Genomic DNA, 22,073 nt, shown 5'->3' with positions numbered 1-22,073 from the left:
TTGAGACTGCTCTCTAAACCGTGCTTGTGAACACTTTATCCTGCTTCTGTACGCTGCAGCAGAAAAAGGATTTGTATAGAAACATTCAAATGCAATACAATAGCTAAAGGAGCTTGAATAAAACTGACTGAGTGATTTTTTTTTCTGTCATTTAATGAACATTCTAGTGGTTTATTAGGGATTTGCCTCAAATTTATTTTGCCTGTGATTATTGCGCTCACTGTTAATGAAGTGAGAGACTGAAGACCTAAAAAATACTGCACACTACATTATCTCTGTGAAAAGTATGAAAATACAGGTAATGATATCTTCATTTCTGTTAGGTCTTAAGGGTTTGTTGAACAGTGATGATAAGATGCATTTGTTAAACTACTGACCCCTGTTTATTTTCTCTGGTTGTATAATTGCTGTTTTATTTGTTTCTGTATTGTGGATATAGACAGGAAGGCTTCACATAACTTTAAAATGTCTCTCTGTCATTCTGAAAAACATGGGGAAGTGTTAATTTTATTTATTTCCCTCAAAGAAGTGGAGAACAAACAATAGTATTGGCAAGATGTACTCCAAGGAACATCAAATTAAGCTTTTACTTGTGAACCAAATAAATGGAAATGTATCAAGACTTAAAATTAATTTACTGATTTAAAACAAAAAGGTTTTTGGAAATGCTGTTACACAGACAAATTAACATGTTTATTTTTACTTTGTAACTGTAGTACATTTACTCCTAAAATGCAAGGCAGACGGATGGGGACTTCAGGGAGAATCACTAAGAGCACAAGTGTGAGCGGAGAGATGTATAAGCTGGAGCACATTGATGGGAGTCAGTCGGACACGGCTGTCGGCATGGTTGGAACAGGTGGGAAGAAAAGGCGTTCCAGCTTTAGTGCCAAAGTGGTTGCCATAGTATCTCGAAGGAGCAGAAGCACATCTCAACTTAGTCAAACAGGTGAGTGAGACACACTCTTTGGAAACAGGACTCTTACCCAACATGGTTTACCATAATTTTATCTGTGGCATCTGTGTTACATGTATATGCATATAGACCGCTTGAGAGAGAAGGTTTTCTGGCTGTAAATAAATTTCTGAGATTTTAATTTTCTTTGATTATTAAACACCTGCAAGAAACATTATACAAATACCTTTTAGAATATGTGCCATGGTTAATTTCTGTCCTGGTCAATGAAAACTGTTGTCTCTTAGAAGCCTTGTTTACTGGTAGGCCAGGAAATGCAAAGAGACATATGTCGGTATCAGCAGTGGATAATGGTATGTTAAGACCAGCTTTTTATGTGTAGGAAATTTCTTTTAGTCGAAGAGTTGAGTAAGAATGTGGGAACTGATATCTGAGCAAATGAATGGCAGTTATGCAACTTGGATCAGAGGCTGTACCTGTAGTGACATAAAGTACGTTTTTAAAAACTACCTTTGTTTTTAAGTTGAGAGGTAATCCAATACTTTTTTTTTTTTTTTTTTTTTTTTTTTTAAGTAATACTGGCAAATTGGGGTCAGTGATTTCAGATAAATTAGATGACAACACGATGCTTCATTAGGGGCATAAGCCTTCCAATTCACTATTGTGACTCCAGAAATCTTAAAAGCTTCATATCAGCATAGCCTCCAGGAACAAAAGCTCATACAGAGATACAAAAGGGAAGAAGAATATTTTAAAGTCCCTGTCCTGCTCCTGAACTCCAGCAAAGACTTCTGCTTTTGTCTTCAGTGGGAGAGGGACCTGACCCTTAGGGTTCTTTCTTACTAAAAGAAGGAAAACAAAGAGGAAAAGCTTCAGTCTAGCATGCAATGCACTCATATTTCAGCATTCCTCTCACATAGTTAGGGTATCTAAACTAAGGTAAGTAACAATATTGTTTATTTATATCATCAAATATTTCCCGCCTTTCCCCTCATTTTCCTGGATTGCCAGATGAGCAGTAGAATTGATCTTTTCACAATTAAAGCTTGGTCAAGTTTAACAAAAAGAATTGTTTTACTTTTCTACACTACTCATGATTTTTAAGCCAGAAAGTATATAATCATGCAGTTGAACCAAATGATAAATGAAACTGGTGTACCTGAGGCCCATAACTGTAATTAATATTGTGTTGTTCAAGAATGCACTGTGACTAAGTATGAGACCAGAATATAGATAGTTGTATACAGTAAAATGCTATTTTAGATGTATCAGAATCGATGTCATGCTCTGTAAGTAATAAAAAGTGGTATTGTAGAAAGGATTTCTACACTGATATTTTAGTCCACTTAGAATCTGAGCTGGGACTTCCAAGCACTTCTCAGTATCATCTATTTAAAACTCATATTTTCCTATTCTTAATAGAAAGGTAATATAGCTCTCCAAGTTTTGCTTAGTGTAAATTTCAAAACAACAGAAATTTTGCAAGGAATGGAACTTTGAAAGTCTTAATGAAACTCAAAGAGAAAATCAAATATGAAAACATAATTATGTATTATTCGTTATTTTAAAACAGTACAGATCATATTTACTTTGTCTTGTGACTCAGGCTGAGTATTATCTGTGGCATAATCAGAGCAAGTAAAATGTGCCAATTTTTGTCAGTCGCTAAGTTTGAATTTTGTCAAAAGTCAGTGAATTAAATTTACATTGTTTTAGAATAATATACACACGAGACTTGATAGATTTTCCAAATTACATTGTTGGAGACTAAATACTCATGTGCTAAATCTGGGACCCACTTCCTTTCCTTCCTATATTATGTAAGATGAGAGGAGATACCTAAAAATGTCTATTTCATTTTAATGTGTTGTGCAACTTTACTAATGTCTACACTATTGAGAATTATAGAAAATTTCTTTTATTTTACAATATAATATATACTGGGTACTTCTTTAAAAATTATTCTGTGAAAATTGGTTCTAATAGCCTAGTTCTGAGGTTTTGGAACCGATGTGAAAATTTATGGGCTTCCAAAACTGGTGCCAAGTAGGAACTTCTGGGACAGATCTTCAGGAACTGGAGATGTGCTGTTGATGAAGTATATGTATTTTAAAGCAAGTATAAAAATAGAGAAATAAATGTGTATCCTCTATAGGTTGTTCAGGTTTTATTTCTTGCATAATTATAAGTACAGGAAGCATAACACAGATAGTTATTTGTTTCTGAAAACTCAAAGGATCAGAAATAAAAAGGCAGATTTTTAAAAAAAGCTTAGGTTCTATATTTTTATGGTATGAGTAGATCTGAAATTCTAGTTTACTGCTCTCTTCAAAGACAGTAAAGTTCATTACGATGTCACTTTTTTAACTTGAAGAAATGGTCAAAAATGGCTGAATTTGACTTTTTGTAGATGATTTTTCCTTTTAGCATACTGCCAGGGTTTGATGTTATATAAAAATGGAAGTAGTGTGTATGGAACTGCTGCAAGGTAGCTTTTATTTGTGAGGTTTGATTTTCTCTTCTGCTGAAAAAGGAGTGTGTGTATGTGAGCCTGTGCATACATGTTCATGTCTATACATACAAACATGGATTTCTTTGCACATATGGAGCAGATCCACTTGCATGTTGAGGTTAGAAGGACCAGCAATCATTATTTTACACACCCTGTTTAGTGCTTTTGGAAAATATTTGTTCATAATATATGCCTTATAGGTGGTCAGTGAAAGAACTGGTTTCTATTTTTATGTAAATCTGCAATGAAATTATGTGTTTTTGCTGCACCTTCCTTTTATGTTTAATATTTCATAATACTTTTAGTAACTGTTCTGTGAAATCCCTACTTACTATGTATTTGTTCATTGTGCCCACAAATTGGATACAGTGTTCACCAGACAAAGCTTTTAATCTTCTGACGATATTCCTAATGAAAATCCAGCTCTTACGTTAATATAGTTAAAAAGAAGAAAATGAAAAGGGAAAAAAAAGAAGCAAAACTCCCGAAATGACCACAGAAAATTGAAAATAGCTCCAGCCATACATAACCATTTTAGTTATAATCCAACTTTTTCAGCTTTCTTTGGCAGCCTTATTTTGATAAATAAATATATACATATATACAGAATAAATATGTAACTGCAGATTTTCAGAATACAGCAACTCAACTTTAAATCATGAGAAAAATAAAGGAAACTAGATTAGGATAAGAAATCATCAGTTGTCTTGATTTTGTGTTACAACGCTCTATTCCCTTGTGCAGAAAATCTTATCTTGTAGTTTCCATGCCAATGAGTGACTGAAGCCAGTATTGGTCATACTATATTTTGACTGGGGTTTGTTTTGAATGTGACAGTAACCTCTGTAATAGGAGGGAAGAATTTTATCACAGAATTTGTACCATATTTGGAGACATAATAATGCATTTCAAAGTGGATAGGGGCAATAGGAGAGGTATCATCAGTAAAATGAGTTCTGGAGGGAAGGAAAACTTAAATCTAAGATTAACAGAACTATTCCCATTCCTGGATTCCTCTCAGTTCTCCTGATACATGCAGACATGTGCCTTAAGAAAGCAAAAGAATTCCTCCCTTTTGCTTTCTACCCCCTGGTCAGCAGATAGTGCTTCAGAAAGATTATTTATTTGTAGAAGCACACTTTTCTTCTCTTTAAGTGCGAGCAGTGGCTTGCAACTATTTTGACACAGATGAGAGTGAAACTGCAGAGAAGGAGAGCTAAGTAGCTTAGAGGAACAGGAAGCTTTTCTAGTTTGACATTACACTGATACCAGGTCAATTTTCTCAATGAAAGTACCTTGCCGTATTTAAAGTGTGAACCACAATTAGATTTTTCTGTGTAAGAACCAAAGTTATTTGCTTTCCATCTTCTGTTGGTGAAGTTCAACATCAACAACCTGAGATGAAGCCATAGGCATGAATGTTTCAGAGATAGAATACATATCATGAAGGAGAGCTGAAATCAAGTGTTATCACAAGGTGAAAATGAAGAAAAATCCTTTTCACTTATGTGTGTCACTGAAATGGATATTTGGAGGGAATCTTGAAGTGTTTGTCTGCTTCCCTTGGGAAGTAATTTGCAACCTGAGCAAAACCACTATCTTATAACATATTTCCCTATGTAAAAAATAGAATTTTGTGATAAAGTATATCTTCTGTCATTTTCTATATTATTTTCTATATTATCTATTTTTTATTTAGATAAACATTTTCTATATTATTTATTATCTATATTATTTTCTATAATTTGCCCTATAAAGAAGTGGCTTTATGTTCTTTTGAATTAAGTTCCAAATTCCCAATTTCAGATAAGATAATATCTAAGTGAGGAAATTGCCACTGAGCAGTGACATATGTATATGATAATCATGCATCCCACAGTATAGCCATGCTCTTTTAAGCACACTGCAGCTTAAAGAATTCTTCTTCATCCAATTGATTGCCCCATGTTTCACCTTCCAAGACTGGTCTCAAGACAGCTTTCTCTCATGGTTTCTAAATCTTTACCTTAAGTTAAGGTAAAGATTTAGAAAAGAAAACCACATCCATTACTCAGTTAGTGGAGAATATGATGGTTCACTGGAGGAATTTAGTGACTGTTAACAAGCACTCCTATGTTGTACAAAAATAACCTTGCTCGGGAAACATGGAAACTTAAGCAAAGCAATGCTTAAATTGAACCTTCCAGGCTCAGAACTATATCATTTCAGAGTAGATACTGCCATTTAAAAAAAAAAAAAAAAACCAAAAAAAACCAAACCAAAACAAACCAAAAAACCCACAAAACAACAACAAAACCCCAACCAAACAAAACAAAACACAAACAAACAAAAAAGAAAATCAAAAATCCAAACCCACAGCATTCACCTTCCCCCCCAACCAATCTGTTAATCTGTTCTTAATTTTCTCTCTCTCTCTTTTTTTTTTTTTTTTTAAATGCTGGTAGAGCTATTTTTCTGTCCATCCTTAGTAATTTTATGGTAAAATGAGAGATTTCCCACAGGTCTAGATAGTATGGACAGAAAAAGCAGATAAATAAGAAATAAAATATACTGGAGGGCAAAGGCCTTTGGGATAAGGATGGTTTGTTGTCTTTCTTGAGAACACCATTGCTTCTTTGCATAATTCTGTTGGTTTTTTACAAGGGTTGTAACAACCTTTTCATGCAGTGGTCAGGCTTTTTTTTCCCCCGAAATTTCATATTGATTCTTGATTGATTGAATGACAAGGATGCATTTCTGAACACGATTCTTCTACCTCATAACATGACTTTTTTTTTTTTTTTTTAATTACTGCAATGAAAGAAATAGTGCTTATTTTATAAGAAAGGAGTGCTAGACAAAAGTTAAAAATACTTATTTTATCTAGAATTCAATAAATCATCTATTATTATTAGACTGGATAGAAAACATGGGAATCAGTAAGGAATACTGGATGTCAGGAAGAAACTGGCTAGGAAGGAGGCATCAACTGGTTTTAGTAAAACAAGCCAGAAAATGTCTGTTAGTTGAGTTTTAAGACAAAACCTGCATGCAGATTTTGTTAATATTTTATTGAGAGCTGGTGCTTATGTTACTAGAATATAATGATGAAACTGATTTAGAAAGTATGTCAGTTCCTGATAATCTAGGGGAAGGACTCTTGGGGATGGTTCTGTGCTGGGCCATGAGTTAGACTTGATAATCCTTGTGGGTCCCTTTCAGCTCAGCTTATTCTGTGATTCTGTGATTCAGTGACAGATGAACTTGAGGATAGAATAGTGGTTTTGAGTAGCACTCAAAAACTGTGACAATAAAGATTACAAATTCATTCCTTTCTGAATGAGTAATGAAAATTTTCAAATTTAAAAAAAAAACCTCAGAAGAGTTTTTGAATCTAAAGGACAGCACTATTAGAAACTGCTATAATAACAAGTAGGATTAAATTGGTTACAAATAACTTTTATATTCATATCAAAATTGCAGTAAAGTTTCTAACAGTCATAACAGAAAGATGTATCTTAAACCTCTCAGACCATATGGCACAATAGTAAAGAGCTTTTTTCCTTGTTTATTTCTTATCTAGCTTATGCTACCCTTTTCTGATACTACTTTTTTGTTTTGCCATCTCTTGTTCATCCAAGTGGAATGCTACAAGATACAAGATTTTCTAATGGCAGATTCATAAAATTAGCTTTGAATTCTGAATTAACATGAGTCTTACAGCTATGGAGTTACCTCACAGATTTAACCTGGTCTACTGTAATTCACATGTTGTTCTCTGTTTATTTAGAGGAGCATTTCCAAGTATTTGCTTGTGTTGGGCATTGATCTCTGCAAGAATGCTTCATATTTACACACGAGCTTCCTTACCTACAGAAATCTGTTTTGTTATCTTAAGTCTGTATAGTTTGAAAATCTTTTCCTAAACTTTACACCGTGTGTACTTGGAAAGTAAGTTTCAGCAGCCTAGCAGAAGTGTGGTGGTCTGTCCTGCAGCTCCCTCATTAGCCTTGCTTGTCTGTTCAGTGTTATCTCAATGAGAGTCTTCCCTATCTGCATTGTTTTTTTGGTTTTTTTTGCCAGAGCAGACCCTTAGAGCTTGCTCTGCATAGCTGTGATATGTGACCTATGAGGATAATGGCTCTGTTGCACAAAAAGAAGAATGTGGGAGATTGACATTTAGAAGGATTTTTCTTTTCAACCAATCTAAGAAAAGTCTGTAGTGAGGCAGCAGGGGTGGTTGTGGTGCCTTAGGGATGGGGACGGGATCTGGGCTCTGCACCTGGCATCCAACAGGAAAGAGCAACCCTGGTCCCAGCAAAAACTCGGAACTGCTCCTTCACCCAAACTTTTCTGCAGTAAGGGGTGGGGAAGAGGGGGAGGGTAATGAGCAAGCAGATGAAGAATATTGAAAAAAAAGAAACACACCTGATTATTTTCATAAGAGGAACTCCTTGTTCTATTAATGATACTCGATTCTTTGAAACTCTTGAGTGAATGTAAGCCTGTTCTCTTTTATTTACTGTTGCCGTCTTGCTGAGGAATTCACTACCCTTAATAGAAACACGGTTCAGTTCCAGTTACTCATCTTCCAAGAGATTTCCTAATAAGGGCTATTTTCAAAGTCCCACTGCTCTGTTGAGTAAGTGTTACATGTGGTTCTTTTTTTTTTTTTTTCCTGAAATGCAAATTGTGAGTTTTTCTCCTGTTATGTAGTTGCTTAACTGGTACTCAAAACTATTGCTCTGCTTTTGTGTTTGCAACTTCTCCCAAGATTTTTAAATACAGATATAACTGCAGCAATAACTGTTCTTAGGGCTATTTCCAATATGTTAGTAGTGTGGGGTTTAGGAAAACGTATAGCTTTCTGAAAGTATAATCTTCATTGTGCCTAAACTATGTTATGCATATCTTGTACAATTTCAAAATATTCAAATGTATTTAATGTGTATCTTCACTGCTATGTTTATATTGTATTTTCTTATGAAAGGTCTTAGAAAAAGGCCTACTTATATTTCTGACTATATTTAACTGAGCACTGTTTAAAGAATATTTTTATTTGCTTTCTTATCTGATTCACACTGTGTTCACAAGCTCTACTTCGTGCAAGTATAAACACAGAATTGAAATAATACCAAAATTATGACAGAAAAAGGAAATAGAGTGGTGCCAAAGGACTACCAAGAGGGAAAAAAAAAAAAAAATTGTACTATCTTTGCATTAAAATTTTCTATATAAATGCCTCTCTTGAAGAGAATGTCAGTCTAAAACTTGTATTTTATTACTCTTCATATGCTTCTTGCCTGATTAGATCCACAGATTGTATTCTGGAACATGTAGAAAATTTTAGAGTACCTGCAGTCATTCAGAAGAAAAATGTTCTTCGTCTGTGGCACAGAAATTCATTCCTTTCTCATGAAAGAATAAAGCCCTCTTTGTTTAGAGTCAGATGATTGAGCTTAATTTTGATAGACCTGATTTTTTTTCCTTTCAGAAGCAGTCCTTTTCTTATTTAATGTAAACCTTGATTTTTTTTTTTTTTTTTTTTTTTTTTTTTTTTTTTTTTTTTTTTTTTTTTTTTTTAAATTGAGATAGCCTCTTCAACACAGTATTTCAGATACAGGTATCATATCTCTAAATCCAGAAATTATGTAGTTTGGTATATTTTAGAAAATAAAACTCACTTTGTAAAAATCATGAAAGTATTTTGGTTTTGAGTTGGTTGTGGGTTTTTTGGGTTTTTTGGTGTTTTGGTTTTTTTGTTCTTGTTGTTTGTATGTTTTTGGGGGGTTGTGGGTTTTCGGGGGAGTTGTTTTTTGTTTCATTTATAGAACATTTTTAAAAATCATACTTTTGATGATAGGATATTGGTGGGCTGAGTTTTAAAAAAGGTTCATTTCGTGAACCCAAGAAAGCATCAGATTTTGAGAAATTATTTCAATCTTATTAGGATTTTTCCATGCAAATGGGAATATAAGATCTAAGAGTTTTTTCAGTCAATTTTTTTGGCTAGGAATAGAATTACTAGCAACAGAATCCAAATAAAAGCAATAAACCTAAGCTAGGACAAAAACCTGTTGTTTTTAAGAGATTTTCAAGGAAGATAATAATTGTGATGATAATAATAATAAAGCTTGCTGCTTTTACTGAAAATGTATTTATAAAAAAAGCTATATACCTATGTAAGGCAGCTATATAAGTCTGCAATACAGCTAATGGCCCTTAGATACCCCAAATTCTTTATCATAAGTAATGAAATATGCAGAACTCAGTAAAGTTATGGAAAGTTATTAATATAAATTTTAAAAATATAATTTTTGCAAGTTATTAAAGTAACTGAAAAATTGTTTCAAATCTATAAGGTTATGATTTGATTTTGAAAGAAAAAAATTTAGCTTGAGTATTTCCTAAAATATAAATAAATACGAATGACATTTTTAAATAAAATGCTAACAGTGTCAGAGCACGTATCAGATCACCAAACATTTCAGTGTTGCTGAATCTTTTTTCTTCCTTAAAAAATTTCAGCTGAAAATTTTCACCCAGCTTTCCAGAACCCTCTTGGTACATAGTCTCTCCAGTAGCAGCTTTGCAGATGGATAGAAAGGAGTCTGAGCACACCTGAGGCACACTCTTAAAAGCAACTCCCTTCTGCAGTACTTTTCAGCTATCAAGAAGGAAGGCTGGGTTCAGCTGGCTGAGACCCAGGTACCATCAAGTATACAAGTATATTGCAGGACATGAGTGGACAGATGATAAACAAGGACAGGCACTGGCCTTGGTCCCACATGCATCAGTCAGGCAGTGTTTCTGCTCCTCAGGGCTATTGGCCAATCCAATGTTGACTTTGTTTCCAAAAAGAGAAGGAGCAGCAGTTTAATGTAAACTGTGTGACAAAGGAATTAGATCTCTGATTGTATAAATTTTATTACCCAGAGTACTCTTCATACTTTAGATGGCATATAAATTAAATTAACATAAGTAATAACCACTTTGGCAAGTCTTAAAATAGAACAAAGATAGAAGAGGTGAAAACAAGCACCTCGTATTACTTGCTAGTCCAAACTTGCTTCCTAACAACCAGTCTGACACACAAAGAGAAGGAAAAGGGGGACTGAGGCACCCAAATAATTTCTTCTCCTTCAGTACAAAGCTTGGATCTTCAGTGGCATCTGCTCACACTTCATGTGTAAACATGGCTGATGAGCAGGGGCTTTTATCCCCTGGAAATGTCTGCTCCCCGTGCTTGTGAATGGCTTTCACCAAACATACCAGAAGTGATTGCTTTCTCAGCAAATCAGTCAGACATCAGTGAGAATTTTACACATTCACGTTTCAATATATCCTTTTATTTTTACGCTGTCTTTTCCTTTGTACATGTACAAAGGAAATTTGTATTTCCTTTGTATTTAAAGTATTTAAACTAAATTTTGAGTGATTTTTGATCACTCCATTTGACTAGCCGGTTTATTGCATGTTAAATTTTCTTCAAATTGCCAAAGAAAAAAAACAGTCCCAGGAAGTCAGAGATGATGTGATCTCTCAATCACTGGCATGTTGTCAAAGTTCAAATATTTTGTTATCAACTGTGGCATATTTTTACCATTTTCATTAGGCTTTTGAATGTTCTGCCAGTTTTTCTTTATTTTGATAGGCAATTTTTAGAAGTGATTTCCATATAACTTCCAAAAGGGGCCCCATAGTGAAAAGCGATGTTTGTTTATATCTGTATTGATTTCTATGGTGGTGTTAGGTGCTAAGTATGTCCATTATTTGGTATAACTTACTCTGAGTACGCCATAAAAATCTGTGCAATGCTGAAGTTGAATTGCTGTTTCCTTTTGTACAAACCACAATATAGTTACTTAGACCTCAGTAACGGTACGTGTGCCCACTGTGTATCCTCAGGTCTGTCTCAGCATGCTTGAATTTACTGAAATTGGACAATTTGTTTAGATTTTCAGACTGAAGTCTACAAATATTTAACTCCAGTGCCATTGGATTAAGACATTCAAAAGGTTAAAAGAGTAAACTACAGTCTTGTTCAATGAACTGTTGTAGTTTTATCCTCAGTTACCTTGAGAATTTCTTTGAAATTACTTAGTATTTATAGACCTACTTGATGCTCACAGACAGACACCCACATATAGTTTACTTCATTTACCCATACAGCCACTTCTCATATTGCAAAAATTCACTTTCTGGTGCCTAATCACTTCAAAATGTTCACTTTACCAGGAATCTTAGAAATGAGATGTTTTAATTCTCGGAAGCTCTAGATGTCTGACCGTCCTAACAGAAATTCTCTGTGTGATGGAAGCTTGACTCTGCTTCATGTTGAGCCAGGTCACTGCTAAGCCCAGAGGAGGCAGTTGTCTTTCTGCTTTAATTCTGTGATCTGTGAAGCATAGAAGTTTCATGGTTAGATAAGATAGGGTGGCTGCCCAAAACAGTTCCTGCCTTTGAAGCTTGGGTTAACTTTGACTTTATGGGGTGGTCTGAAGATATCAGTGTGAAACACTACTGAAAGGCTGGGGGGACGGTGGTGGTGGTGGTGTGTTAATGGTAGATTTTGTGTCTTTAGGAAAAGAATCAGTGTCTTGGGAATCCATTTATTTGTGATGACTTCTCTGGTTTCAGAACAGAACTTGTCAGATTGACAAGTTATCTTAACACAGGTGCGTGCAAATGGAATTCCTGTTTACAAAGCAGGTTAAAATATCCAAAAGCTCTTCCAGGCAGGAATATCAGGGTTGCTGTTTTGATTACTTTTGCTTTCACATGGCTCTTGGTGGCTTTATTTATGGTTCTACCATTTGATTAGATTTGACGGTGTGAAGTGTACTTTCTCAGAGCATGGCCAGACTTAAACACTGAAATAATTAGGGATAGACATGACCTACGATTTATGTATAAAAGTACATAAGTTTGACCCATTACTCAGTCTCTAAAAGTTATTCTGCTAATGATCTTCTGTTTGAACAGCTCTTTTCTAGAGTTCATGGTCAGGGCAGGGTGAGGGGATTTCTTTGACAAGGCTCATCTGCTTTCTTCAGTCTGGACTCCCAACTTTAACTGGGAAAGATGTTCAAGGGGCATAGGAAAAAACCTCCAGGTTTTATACATGGTAGGGTTGGTTTGCTTTTTTACAAAGTGAAAGTTCTCCATTAAAGTAGTATTTATTGCTGGGAAAGGAATAATTTACCAGGAAAACATTTTGATGGAGTCAGTTGTCTCTAACTTAGAGGCACACCGTGTTAGGGACCAGGTTCTTCTGCCTGGGTAGAGATACTCCACTGCACTGTGAAGGCATCACTTCAGAACGGTCATGCAGCTTCCAATCTAGTAACCAAACCCTTTCTTGGTAATGGTCCTTGGGAGGCACAACCACCCCAAGAGCTGGATTTGAAAGAACTGAGTGGCATTTATATTGTGCTTAACTTTTCCTTGGATGTTGAAAACTTTGCAGCTCTGGCTACATATCACAGCAAGAGGGTTATCATCTCTAGCATGTGTTGGAACAGGCAACTTTAATATATTTATGCAGGGATTATAGTCACAGGTCAGGAGATAGCTCTTAAGAGTTGAACCTTTGTCATTGACTGGGGAATCCAGGTGAAAAAGTGGCTGAGAAGGTGGCATAAAAACTGTGATCAGTTTGAGTAGTAGTTTACAGTTTTCTTTAACAGTATTTACATAGTTGCAAAAGCAGTTTTATTAATTCTTGCACAAGAAGTATTTTTATGCTCCATGCCTGCATATAGGCCTTTACCCTATATTCTGTTTCATAGGGATAGCTATGTTTATAGCCAACTTAGGAAAAATGTCAAGAAATTTAATGAGATCCCCTTTTAGCCAAGGTTCACGCTCTCCTAGTCTGTCTTACAGTAGTTTCTGGTCCAAAGTTTGCCTATGGCCAAAATCCCGGGAGAGTGACTTTTCCCAGTAATCACCTTTAGATTGTAGCAGGCTACCACAATGCCATTTAAAGCTTACTGATTTGGGCCAGGGGACACTCTGTAAAGGGCAAAAAACCCCTCTCCAGTCCTAGTCTTTGTGGTCCAGAGACAAATCTTTCTGTACAAATGCTGGTGACTGAATATATATCCATTTGACATCATGGATTGTTCCATCTTTAATTTAAAAAATAAAAACTCCAAGGTTGCATCTAGAAAGACTTGAGCGCAAATCTTCCAGCCAGTAATTCCCACTGCTTAGGTCTTCAAGGAATACCGTTGAGTCCAGCTCTCTCAGATTGTATTTTTTTCAATAGACCTACATGGTACAGCTGTACTTCAGGAGCTGGAGAGGGACTGTGAGATACAGAACATGAACCCTTATCCTTGACAACTAGAAAGGCACCATTTTACAAAGTGGACCACGAGCTGTAATCAGAAATGGTAGGAGTAGTCCAAACAAGTATAGATGACCACAACATAACTGTCACATGAAGTTCATCACTTCAGGCTTTCTTTCTAGCCAGTAGATAGAAATGTTCACTTCTACCCATGGCTTAACCATCCTCAAGTAAATGCCTGAAATAGTAAAAAAACTAAGTACCCTATAAAATATCTGGTTTTCTGTATATGTTCTAAAAGAAGTCTGGCATGACTAGCTCCAGTGCAACAGCTATAGACACTTGAAATTTAGTGAGCTGAGTCCCACTTGGCCTGTCTTGCAGCTCTACATGCAGTAAGCAGTCTCAGAGCATGAGACTCAAACCTGATATTGATGGGTGATAGCTAAATTCAAATGACAAATGCAAGAGTGCCTTTAGGACATTTATTTTCCATAGGTACATCTGTCTTAGGCTTTCTGATTCTATTTTTGTAAGTCCTGCTGAGATTCTGTAAGTCACTACCTCGTAAGTGGTTTCTCTCATTTGCTGTACTGATTGCTCTGCATCCATAAGATGTAAAGTCAGTTTTCTAAGACTCTGTGTGAATGCTAATCAAGAGGCACAGTTATATGTGTCTGTTTCATATTTTTGTATAAATTGTTTACACAAAAAGAACTATTAATATGTTTATGTAAAGAAAGTGAGGTTGTCAGCCCCAGAAGCAGTGCCATGAAAAATCTTTAAGTCCATTTGTTAATTGTTTTAAATGATCAAATGTCTGGTGATCTCCTTAAATATCCTACTTTTCCTGTTGAGTAAAAGTCATCATTAAAACTATGTAATTGCTATGAATCTCTCCAGTCAAAACAAAAACTGAATAACCGTGTAGATGGAAATGACACTGTGAATTGTAAATTTACTGTAATTTGAATTAGTTGTGCTCTCAGCACAACTGTCATGATCCAAGCTTTTCATACATCATCAAGCAGAATATATAATAACAGCACCTGTGATACATTTGTGATGAAAATGTAAGTACTTTAATAATATTCTTTTTTGTGTGTGTGCTATTAATAAAAATACTACTTTTTTCTAGGATATGGGACTGCCAGTTTTTGCATGCTGGGAATATAATAATGCTCTTAGTCTTCAAAGTGCAATTGGGGAGCACAACAAGCTGCAATGTGCTGTCACTCACTTGGGGCTGCCCTGTGCCTGGTGCTGGTACACTGAGCAGTAAATACGTTGTCTTAGTTTAACTTGGGGGTTGTGCGCCAATGCTTTTGTCAATACTATGTTTCTTAGTATTGTTTAAATATTACTTTTTGCTTATAGTAGCAAATAATCTGTTGCTAAAAGGGAAAAAAATTTGGACAGCATGAAGTTTAGTTGAGTTCGAAGTGAGGAAGAGAGACAGGAAGGCAAATCAAATGTCCAGCTGGATCTGTGGTTGATCCCATAAGGGAAGCTGAATGATGATAGAGAAGACTGAGAGGGAATCACATCAATGCATGTGAATATCTCAAAGATGGGTGTCAAGCAAGGAGTAATGGCCATAAATGAAAACATAAGGAGGCCCACCTCAACATGAGGAAGAACTTGTTTACATTGAAGGTGGCAGAGCACTGAACAGGCTGCCCAGGGAGGTTGTGGAGTCTCCCTCTCTGGAGACATTCAAAACCCACCTGGAGGTGTTCCTGTGTCACCTGCTCTAGCTGATGCTGCCTTGGCAGGGGTGCTGGACCAGATGATCTCCAGAAGTACCTTCCAACTCCCACCATTCTGTGACTTTGTGGTGTCAATTTAGGGTGACATGTGACATCTCCAGACTTTCTTCTCATGTTTTACTCTTTATCTGTGTTCGTGTGGTGCCCATGACTACAATATTGATGGTACTTACGACAGAAGCCATATGCCATAGAAAAGCAGGATCATCAGTTTTTGTTAGAAGAACTATGTATGAAATGAAGTTGCAAAACTGAGAAGTGAACATTGATGCTTTGCATTGTAACATTCTTTTTTCACTTAAAGAGCTTCCTGCAGGCATGCCAGTCAACATGTTAGATGCACGGGTAGTTTCTCTTTATGCATAAAAATGGTTTCTTTGTTGATGCGATATGCTTATTTTTAAGAAATCAATTATGCTTGAGAGTTTGATTCTTAAAAATCCCATTGATTTCAAGGCTTAAAAATTTAGCAGCCCAAATATTTATTAATATTTATTTACATTTATTCTGTAGGCTAAATGGATGCCTTTTCCAGATTTTTTTTTTTTTCTGTTGTTCAGAGTTTTCTGTTCTCTTAAGAGTTGTAGTAGCAGTATAGCAGTCATTTTGCAATACCAACTGGAGCAAGAACTGCTATGGTGACTATGTAAATATGTACTGTTGAACTTTGTAGTGCAATTTATTTTATGTGCTCTTAATTTATGTTCTGACTTTTATAGTTCATGTCAGGCCTCTTTAACGGTAGTGATGGTTCTTTGTTCTTCGCATTGTTGGCAGCCATAGACCTTAAAGCATTTTACAAAGGAATGGTAAGTGCCATTGTCCCATTTTATTGAGGAGCAAACTCCAGGACTGCAAGTCACCCACTGAAAATCCCACAATGTGCAGAAGAGCCAAGACTTCCTAAAAAGCTTACAGTTGAGTTGTAACTGCGAGATTAAAAGATATTCCTGACTGTTTGTTTACCTAGGAGCATGTGATAAGAGAAACAGTGATACGGTGTGCATGTATGTGGGTAACCACTTGTGTGCAATCTTCAGACAGGGGTGTTGTTTTAAGGAAAGAGTCTGTGGGACATTAAATTTCCATACTTTAAAGCGTGCCTATATATCACATATTAAACATGTTTAATAATGTTTACAATATAAACCAGTGTTAGCTTTCTTGAAACTGCAATCTGTGGCTGAAAGCAATATAATGTTTGATGCCCAAACATGATAAAGTAGGACTCAACTCTGTGCTGCTGGGGTATAATATGAGCCGTGCATACATTTAATCTTGGCTTCGTTTAGCATCGTCATTTCTTGTGTCCTCCCAGTAAGAATGTTCCTATTTAGGAGATTTTAATTAATTACTCTTTAGAGGTTACTTGCTTTTAGGGTAAATACCATAGATCACTCCTTGCAGTAGTGGTACTACCTGATTAGTTGATGTATTTTAGTGATATTATAGAAGGCATATTGACCACAAGCTGAGTCAGGACCTGACTGTAAGAAGATCTCTAGAGTCTTTTAAGCTGGGAACTCAGTTCTATGAAGAGATGCGTAGGATATGTGAACAGCTCATTAATTAAATTAAAACAGATTCATCCATTTCTGGGTTGCCTTGCAAATGTGTATGTTTATACTCACATCCCTTTGACTGTTCTTTTAGCTCACGTTTTGTACTCCAGAAAATAGCATGGTGACATTTGTTATCCTACTTGATGGAACAGTGCTGAACTCTCTGTAACAAGATGTTTTCATTAAGACTGCCAGTTTTTTTTACCAAAATAATAATTATCACTGTCGAATTATCCTTAAAAAATACCTTAAAATACTGTGTTTATCTGCCTTGCTGAATCAGAAGGTGGTATGATAAGAGATCACTTAAGTGTACACAAGATATTCTTCTGTCCCTTTGTAATTCTGAAGAAAAGCAGACCAGAATTTCACCATGATTCTGGGTTGGTGCTTTATCATTGTTGTGAGGATGAATAGAACAGAATATAATATAAACTCACAGATTGAGAGTTATATTAAAAACATAAGACTTCTTTATATAAATCATATCCTAGTAGCAAATATTTCAAATTTTCAGGCATCATCGTGCTGGAACAGGAGTTTATAGGCATGTTAACTTTGTTTTCCAAAGTTTTATTTTCCTCACTGTTAAAACAAATAATATCACATTACGAAAGTATTGGAATTTTATTTAAATATGATGTATTAAGTATCCTCATGATGGTGAGGTCCAGTCCTATATATGCTTCACAGGAAATAGCCCCATGGAGATTTATGCATGATGGAATTGGTGAAAATTCTGCATGTTTTTGTGAATATGTAAGACAAAAAAAAAAAAAAAAAAACACTTCCTCTGGATATAGGGAAAAGAAAATATTTAACAACGCCATGCACTTTAGATTTGTTTTAAATAACCCATGCTTTTATATTTTGTTTGTTATAGTCAATGACTCTGTTTAGCCCGAAATTCCTTTGAGGATGACAGAAAAATGTATTGAAGAATTAAGGCCTTGAAAAAATTTTGGTCTTCGTTGGGTATCTTCCTCTTTCCCAACATGGCATTACACATAATGCAGTCTTCAGAGAAAGACCACCACTGGGCAAGGGTTAGAAAAACTGATTTTACTTAAACACTTCAATGGGAAAAACCATCAATTATTCCAAGAAATTTTCTGACTATATGTTGGAAGATCTTGACTTGAGAGAAATGCTTTTGATTTTTCTCTAGAATATGTTCTTGTTAAAAATTAAATACATATATTAGAAGCTGAGAAAAATAGGAGATACCATGTATAAAAGTATTCTTTTGAAAAAAGTATGCAATCAGGCACATTGTATGAAAGGATTATTAAGTAAAATAATTTTTAGATTTGAGTCATTTTTTAGTGACATTGGCTCCTGTTACCACTGAAATGCAGATTAAATCTGTAAAAGAAGGTGAAGATTGTCTTCATTACCTGTCTTCAGTGCTGTGTCACTAATAGAGTAAATTGTGATTGCAGACTCTTTTTCAAAAATATTATTTTTCTAATACCTGACATACTAGATTTTATATTTTTCATAGCCTAAAGACAGAGTGTTTAATAACATATAATTATGGTAATTTAAAGGCTGGAAAATAGTTATTTAAACATCCGTGTATGATACTTGAGTTTATTCAAACATATTGTTCTTTTTCTGGCAGTAGCTATTTCTTTTAATTTATCAAGGAGCTTCACAAAATTTCTGGTTTATGATATTTGCAGGCTCTTAATGTCATCTTTCATTGTGATTTTATTAGAAGTTGACTACCAATTAGATAACTGTATTATGTCCTATCAGACCTTAGTTAGTCAGGAAGGTAGTAATACCAGCTTTATATAAACAAGCCAGGGTTTATGCACTTTTTATTATTTGTTGTTTTATCTCAAAACTTCTGTCATATTAAATTCTGTTATACCCATAGAGTTTTAAAGTCTGACCTATTGTTGAGGTTATAATAACAAACCTGCATGTTTCCTTAAACATAGACTGTATATAAAATAAAGCAAGACTGTGCTCTGATCTTAGATTTTACCGGATGTGATTTGGATTCATTGTGTACCTAGGAATCTTTTTTTTCTGTGCATATATTATTTTTAATCCTTATTTTGACAGCATCTTACCTGTGTGGAATTTATGGCTTACTTTTCCCTGCTATTTAATTGGCCGCTGCTATTTTTATACCAACCTGTACTCAATAGCAGCTATCCTCTCACACTTCAAACATACCCAAAAAGAACCACTCTCATTAATTATCACAATAATCCTAAGCAGCAAATAGAGGTTTATCTGTTGGTCCAAGAAAAATATTATCTGAAATAATTTGTGTAATATAGAGATAATAAGAGATTAGTGCATCTGTTCCAAAGAGCCTGACCTTCAAACCATTAACTCTGCAAGATTCAAGCACCATGGTGTAATCCTGCTATAAATGGCAAGTTTGTTTTACTTTTGTATTTTATGATCTTCATCCATGAGCTAATATATATTGAAATCCCTGGAAAGATGTAGTACTTCTTGGCTTGAGTAATAGAGTCTAAAGTTACTGTAAAAGGTACATTTCTGTTAAACCAATAATAAGTCTAGGACCATGAAAATAAGGCTTATTATATTTTAATTTTGTGCTGTGTACTCTGGGGAACCATCTTTTTCTATGCTATCCAGTAGTAAATTCAGATTTTGAAATCTGCATTCAGACTGGCTGATTGATTATTGCAGATTTTCATGTTTTTTGTTATGAGGTGGATTTGAAAATTTCCCTTTGTACAGAGCCGTGCAATTTTTTGCTGTCCTTTCTCGTTTTCTTTGGTGCCGATGCTGATGTGCAAGTTTTATTTTCCAGTTTATCATTAAATGGTTGTTACTCTTCATCTGTTACAGGTTTGTTACTTCCCTCTATATCAATACAGCAGGAAAATTTAATGCTCAATCTTAGCATCTGCTTTTGAATAATAAATACACAGGGAGGAAAATGGCCTGGTAAATAGTTCAGAAGTAATGAAATTAGCTTTGCATTGTATTTTTTGTTATTAGCATACATGGAACAACATTTCTGGATATTGTATTAGTTCAAAACAAGTGCCTTTGATCCTTAAGCTTCCTAGTACTCATGCATGGTTGCATTAAAATATGTATTTCATATAAGGTGCAGTTTTAGTTAGCACAGCAGTTTGGAAGTGGTTCACTTCTGAAATAACTAGACGTTTGGGCGGAAGTCAGGTTTTTTTCTTTAGAGATAGGCTGTATTAGCACCACTTCTTTTTGTTCCCCATCTCATTTTGCCTTATGTTTGAAAGGGCTTTAAAATTTTGTAAACGCTCACTGTCTTATATTTATTGGCTGTAATTCAGATGTTCTCAAATATTATTTTATAATATATATGGATAATTCTCCCTTGTGCTTATATTTCTCTCAGCTTTTTATCATGTTTGTAACAGATTATTTATATGATAAATCTATTATAAAACAAGCCAACGGTCATAATAAAAAAAGCTTTTGCTTTGTAGTAAAAATTTAGTGTAATTTACCAGGGAAATCACAGAACAACTCTTCCTGTATTGGTGCATTTTTTGCCTCATGTCTGTTGACTGTTGTCTCATCTATTTCACCTTTGAGAAAGGCAAGTGCTTCCTTGCTAAGCAAGATTTGTAATGAAGAGAGGAGAGCTGGGGAGAATGAGAAATGAGCAGCCGTATGGAGCTGCAAAAATAACGTGTAATTGTAATCAACTGTCTTTGATGGCAAAATGCAAGCTGTTACAGAAAATCCTGCTGTCTCACACTGTTCCCTACCTTGCCCAGATATCAGAGCAATACTGATGTTGTGACAGGGGGTTTGTGCTGGTATCTGTCTGTGGCACAGCTGAACTTTTATAAACCAGCAATTTTGGATGCAGACCTTAGGATTTCACAGCAGGGTTGTGCCGGAGCATTCATTTGGGAAGTTTGGCTGAATGATCTGTCTCTAAATCAGGTCTTTGTGTGCAGTTGTCCACTTTCAATAATATAAACACAAAGGGAGCAATTATATCTTAGAGTTATGCAGTGTTTATCTAGCACAGGTCTGCTGCCCAAGGCAGGTTTTTACCCACACATGGCTGTAACTAATGCAAACCAGTCTGAGCTCTTTGGAAACGGAAACATTAAGTGACTGTCTCGCTCACTACTTACCTGTCTTAAATAGTGCTGTGAAAAACAAGCTGTTTCAAAAGATGCATTTTGCACCAGGACCACTATTAACTGGATTTGAACTCTAGTTGATCAAAAGAAGGAGCATCTCCTGAGATTTTAGCCTCTTTTCTGAAAGTTATAACCTGGGCTGACCCTGAAGGTGAGAGGAATGTCTGTACGTTGTCATAACATAGGTGGCTTGGAACTTTAGGTAGTTACATTTTAAAAGAAATTCAAAAGCAAAGTAGACATTAGCACAGGTACTTTGGCTGAAAAAGAGCATGATTATAGTTTACTGTAGCTGAAACTTCAGTGGGAACACGGATGGTGGTACAAGGGACAGCAATGCAAACAAGTTTGCAAAAACAACATGCAAAATTTTGTCTAAATTTGTAGAAAGTTTAAATAAAAGTTTGTTTGGGGTGTGGTACTTTGGAGGCTACCAAGGAAAATTTACTTTGCAGAGAGTTTGAGATTAATATTTCAGGATTCAATGGTGGAAGAACAAGCCAAGTTTTTGGTCAGCCTTTGTGTTACACATCCAGAAAAGTAAGTCAAACAGTTTTAATCCTGGGAAGGGAGTTTGGCCCTACAAATAAGAAATATTTGGAATGATTTTTTCCTGAGACTAAGAGAAAGAGCATAAAGAAGGAAAGGCTGTGACCCTAGGAGCTATCTGAGAGGCTGTTGAGCCATGGAGCTTTCTCTCTGTGTGTTTTTTTTAATTTCAACTTTAAACCTCAATTGAATTTCCCTAAGCAAGAACCTGTGTGGGAAGGAACTTCGGTACATTTGACACAAGTGCAGTGCTTTGTGTAAAACAGCTCAAGGTGGCAGGCAGGTCCTGGAGCCTTTGTCAGGTGCAAGCTGAAGACAGGTCTTGGGAGACTGACATGCACACTAGCAGC

The 22,073-nt window shown here is 35.5% G+C and overlaps 1 protein-coding gene across 12 annotated transcripts in view; it reads left to right on the top strand.

Moving 5' to 3' along the window:
* RIMS1 (regulating synaptic membrane exocytosis 1) overlaps positions 1-22,073 on the top strand; it is a 299,234-nt gene that overhangs the window by 261,472 nt on the left and 15,689 nt on the right. For 10 of the 12 annotated variants that reach the window (XM_058419952.1, XM_040060043.2, XM_040060046.2 and 7 more), the window contains one exon: positions 717-949. The exons of the other annotated variants lie outside the window; for them this stretch is intronic. In XM_058419952.1, the coding sequence (XP_058275935.1) occupies positions 717-949 (233 nt within the window). The remainder of the gene's footprint in view (positions 1-716; positions 950-22,073) is intronic. 12 annotated transcript variants of the gene reach the window in all.

Source organism: Hirundo rustica, chromosome 3 (genome assembly GCF_015227805.2).
Source record: "Hirundo rustica isolate bHirRus1 chromosome 3, bHirRus1.pri.v3, whole genome shotgun sequence".
Lineage (NCBI taxonomy): Eukaryota > Metazoa > Chordata > Aves > Passeriformes > Hirundinidae > Hirundo > Hirundo rustica.
This window is presented reverse-complemented; position numbering and strand designations above follow the sequence as displayed.